A 4,248-nucleotide genomic window follows, 5' to 3' on the forward strand; every position below is an offset into this window, starting at 1 on the left:
CCCCCCCTCCCGAGATATTGGTGTGTTATAGAGGTATCGAATGATGTTTCTCAATTGCCAATGTTATGGACCTGGTTCGTGGAATTAAGTGAATCGTTGTTTGGAGCTGGTGGTGAGGCCAGAGACTTGTCTGGACGGGAGTTGTGTGTGTCTCGACAGCACGAAATTCGTTTTTGGTGTTTGCAATGTTGCGAGAAACAGATTTTGCGAATTGGTAATCAGCCGGCGGACTTGGCAACGAAGCGTCAGATTGCTGATGGTCTGTTGCATACGTATTTTGAGAAGTTGTTGCCGTGTGCTAGGGAGACTAGTGGCCGAGTCGAAGAGGATCACGTGATCTCTCGAGCTGTATCAGTTTACGTCGCATTAGTGGGTGCTGACTATCCCCAGAGCCAGCCTGGTTTGTTTCAAGACTTTATTCAGCTGATTACCGACTCTCATAAGGCTTACTCTCAACTCTCGGACGACGCGGGGGTTAAATCGCCTGCAGGATTGCGTCTGTTGACGTTGTGTGAATTGTTCTTGAAAGTACTAAGTCAGTTGGACGCAAATTTTATTCGCAATGAGTTAAACAGCCGGTCGAAGGAAGAGTTGGACCGAGCCGGTGTTATAAAGGATTGTATGCGGGAGAAATCAGCACATGGTAATTCAGTTGTAGAGATGGTTATGATGTTATTATCATCCATAGTTTGTGGTGATTTATTTTCTTTGGAGCCTCGTTTGGCGGAAGTTGTTGGAGGTTCTGGTAGCATTGATGATCTGGGCTGGTGGATAAAGTTGAGTTGTTCTGCACTTCAAGTTTTCGGTCAGCTTTGCGTATGGGTCGATATAGCTTTATTACAAGAGCAAAGACTTCGGATGTTTCTGGAGTTAGCACTGGATAATAAATTTGGTTTGGTATGTTGCCAATCAAGCATTGAGGCCATTCATGCTCTTGGATACAAACGTATGCACTACTGGGCCCAGTTTGCGTTGTATCAGCGTTATGGAATGATTCCTTTATTGTTGAAATCATCCAAATTATTTACACTTAGTAAAGATTTCGGTATTGCTTATGCACAGGCATTAAATACTGTTGGACTTGAATTGACAGAGAACATAGGCTTTATTTCAAAGGATATATTAAATGGTGGAATTTCTGGAACAGTGGTAATTGATGGATTACATCACGATCAAGTGAATCAGATGCTACAAGTTGGTATGACTGCCGAACCTAGTTTGGAAGAACAGATGAAGATGGAGGCCATGACCTTAAACGACATAACTACTCTGATGAAAATATCACTCGAAATGTTCGGGGGACAGAACTTACAGATTGCAGAACGAATCGCACCGTTCATCAAGGACGCAGTACGGATATACCGACAAAGAAAGAATAATGTACTCGGCCGTGAAGTCGCCGCCGGAGTCCTACAAGCTTGTTATGCACGAGTCATAATTCCTTTCAACCTTACTAACGACCATATAACTCACAACCTTGAACAGCTGGACTCCGAGGAACTGGTCGAGGATGACGGGTCAGAAATCTCCGAATTTATTGTGTGCCGAAAGACCGCCATGCAGGTCTTCTACAAAGGATTTATGCTGGCCGTGGACCTTTCAGTCGCCCTCGAATTTGTGGAGCATCTAACGGCCAAAAACGATTGTACTCTGCAAGAGTACGAGGCCATGCTTCGTCTGCTCGCTTGTGCTTGGGATTGCGACGCAGAATTTCAACATGAACGTATCGAAGTCAAGACTTCCCTCTCGCTCTTGTTCCAAAAAATTGCTTCAAAAATCCTAGGTCAAAGACCACCAGCTGTGCCGGGAAAGTCAATCATCCCAGTGCCGTTGATTGTATCTGTGTTAGAGTGCGTCTCACGTGTCGTCCGCCGTGAGGAGCCGCAAGTGGGAGACATTTTCCGCGAATTCTTAGAGTCCATTGTGCTGCCGAGTCTCGATTGCGGTAGTCGACGCCTGTTCGCCTCCTTCGTCAGAGAATTACTTCGTGCTGCGAAGCGACAGGAATTGATTAAATGGCTTGGTGTAAACTGGATCACAAAGCTCCTGAATTCAGGCTTGCTGCGTACGGCCCCTTTGGACGTTGGAATTCCTGTGGATCGAGTGGTTCGTTTCGAGGAAGATCTAGGTTCCAGTTCGAATCTATACGACCCGAATAATTTGGTCAAGGTCGACGAACAGATCAAACTATACGAGATCGTTAGCTGCTGGATACCGGTCGTGTCGATTGATGTATGTAGGGCTTTAGTCCAGTCAATTGGGAGTCAGAATCTGGTTCCCATTCAGCCTGGTACGATGAGTGTATATGATCAAAATCGAGTGTTGGAATATGCTCAGCGTCAACTGCGGTGCTTTGCAGGATTGTTGAAGAAGGTTAACTATAATGGTGAGCTGACCCAGCATGTCCTGCAGCTGACTTGTGGAATGTATAAGACATACCTCGGCTATCCGCTGGTAAGTTTGGCGTCAATCCCAGTCTTTAGACGTGTGTGTAAGACTCAAGAACAAATGTGGATGGCCTGTAGCCTTGTCTGCGAGTCATTGCCCACCGTTGTTGTTGACGGACGCCGGAAAGCTTCCGGTGCGGCCCTGAGACAGCTGTGCCAGTTCTTCCAGTCCCTCATTATGGGCACGACCAAGTCACCTGCGACCTATATATTTATGGCACCTGCTGGCAATCCCCAGTCAGACATTTGCCTCATCCTCCATGTCATGCAAGCAGCAACGTCAGTCTGGAGAGAGATGTACAGGAGCTCCGGTGTCTCGGGAATGACTGACAAAGATGACTCCCATCTCGCCGAGAGTGCAGAAACATTCGGAGCCATACTCGACATCTACATCCGCCTTAGCGATCAAATGCCTTTGGTCACCCTGCTCTGCTGGATAGGCTCCGACGAATATTCCCTGACATACCTCCTAGGCAGTGCAGCGGAGGTCGTCGGCATGCCCACCAAGGAGCTGGCAAACTTGTGCCAATTCGAAACCAACTTTGTCAAACAAACCCTGACCCACTCTCTAGACCCCTGCGTGGAGTTCGCTAGCTGCGTCCTCAAATCAGCTAACCCTCCACTAAGGCTACCTGCGCCACTACGGGCCAAACTGGAAGCCGCGGCCAACGAAGGGAAGCTCTCAAAAGAGGCATTGTACTCGACTCTTGGCAAAATGGACCCACCGCTGTTCATAGAAAACATGATCCGCTACGTAATCATGACTCCCGAAACCGCGGTCGACAGACTTCATCGGAACCGAATTCTGGAGCATATTACCGAGCTGCTTCGCGCGATTCTGCAAAACCAAACCGCAAACGCGTGCTGGAGACCACAACTATCCAAGTTATTCGATGGAGAATTACTCAACGTAGGCACGCACGCCGCGGCAGACACATACGCACAGATGCATTTATATGCGGCGCAAACACGCGCACACGCGTGTGCGCAGGCAAAATCCCATAATAATTTCCCCGTTAGATTATTGCTGAGACCAGCGACAAAAACATTGCGGCTCAGACGTTGACGGCATGGTTGATCAAATCATGCAAATAGTGGCTTCGTGTTGCGCAGCATTCGAACCACTGGGCTTGATTCCAAGTCACTAGGTTGGATTCCAAAGTAGTTTATCTGATTGATCCAATAAACCTCCCTTGATCCAATAAATCTTCCATAAATCTCCCTTGATCCAATAAATAAGTTCTCAAAGTTGGTTCTCCCTGCATGATGGTGTCCGTGCATGATGGTGTCCATGCATGATGGTGTCCATGCATGATGGTGTCCATGCTCTACTGACCAAAGTCGCCCAGGTAGGCTTCGGCGGCATATATGTTGCGAAGATCTTTGTAGTTTAGTTTCTCCCACCCGCTGCCCCCGTAGGCGATAACCCATTGAAGAGAGCGTAGAGCTGAGATGGTGTGCCACGCAAGAGCCACAACGAGAAACTCTAATGCCAGCACGACCCAGGCGTGATACAATTCAGTACCATGCAGGTCCCATTCAGCGCCTCCAACGTGGCACATTGTGAAGAACCAGACCATTAAAGTAACGATGATGGTCACTGCGCAGTTGATGAATAGAATCATGAAACCAATACCTATTGTTCGCAGTCCAAATGTCCACTTAAGCAGTATGCCCAAAATTCCGCAAATACAAATCAATAACAACAACGCAACGAATGTCAACATTGTGGCATCTTCCGGTCCCAGGTAACCTAAAACGCTTGGCCAAAGCCGAAGGAGTTATGGGGGAGCGGGGGGGG

The 4,248-nt window shown here is 47.8% G+C and overlaps 2 protein-coding genes across 2 annotated transcripts; one reads left to right on the top strand and one right to left on the bottom strand.

The window, feature by feature from the left end:
- Window positions 1–60: 60 nt before the first annotated feature.
- GNI_083640 (exportin 1-like protein) lies at window positions 61–3,542 on the top strand (the record flags this gene model as incomplete). The annotated part of the gene is made up of 2 exons (XM_011135784.1): window positions 61–3,357; window positions 3,468–3,542. 2 exons carry the CDS (start codon window positions 61–63, stop codon window positions 3,540–3,542), a joined length of 3,372 nt encoding a protein of 1,123 aa, XP_011134086.1.
- Window positions 3,543–3,775: 233 nt separating this feature from the next.
- GNI_083650 (putative transmembrane protein) lies at window positions 3,776–4,174 on the bottom strand (the record flags this gene model as incomplete). Its single annotated transcript, XM_011135785.1, has 1 exon — window positions 3,776–4,174. The coding sequence occupies one exon, from the start codon at window positions 4,172–4,174 to the stop codon at window positions 3,776–3,778; it is 399 nt and encodes a 132-aa protein (XP_011134087.1).
- Between the last annotated feature and the right edge of the window lie 74 nt (window positions 4,175–4,248).

Source organism: Gregarina niphandrodes (assembly GCF_000223845.1).
Source record: "Gregarina niphandrodes unplaced genomic scaffold scaffold00015, whole genome shotgun sequence".
Lineage (NCBI taxonomy): Eukaryota > Apicomplexa > Conoidasida > Eugregarinorida > Gregarinidae > Gregarina > Gregarina niphandrodes.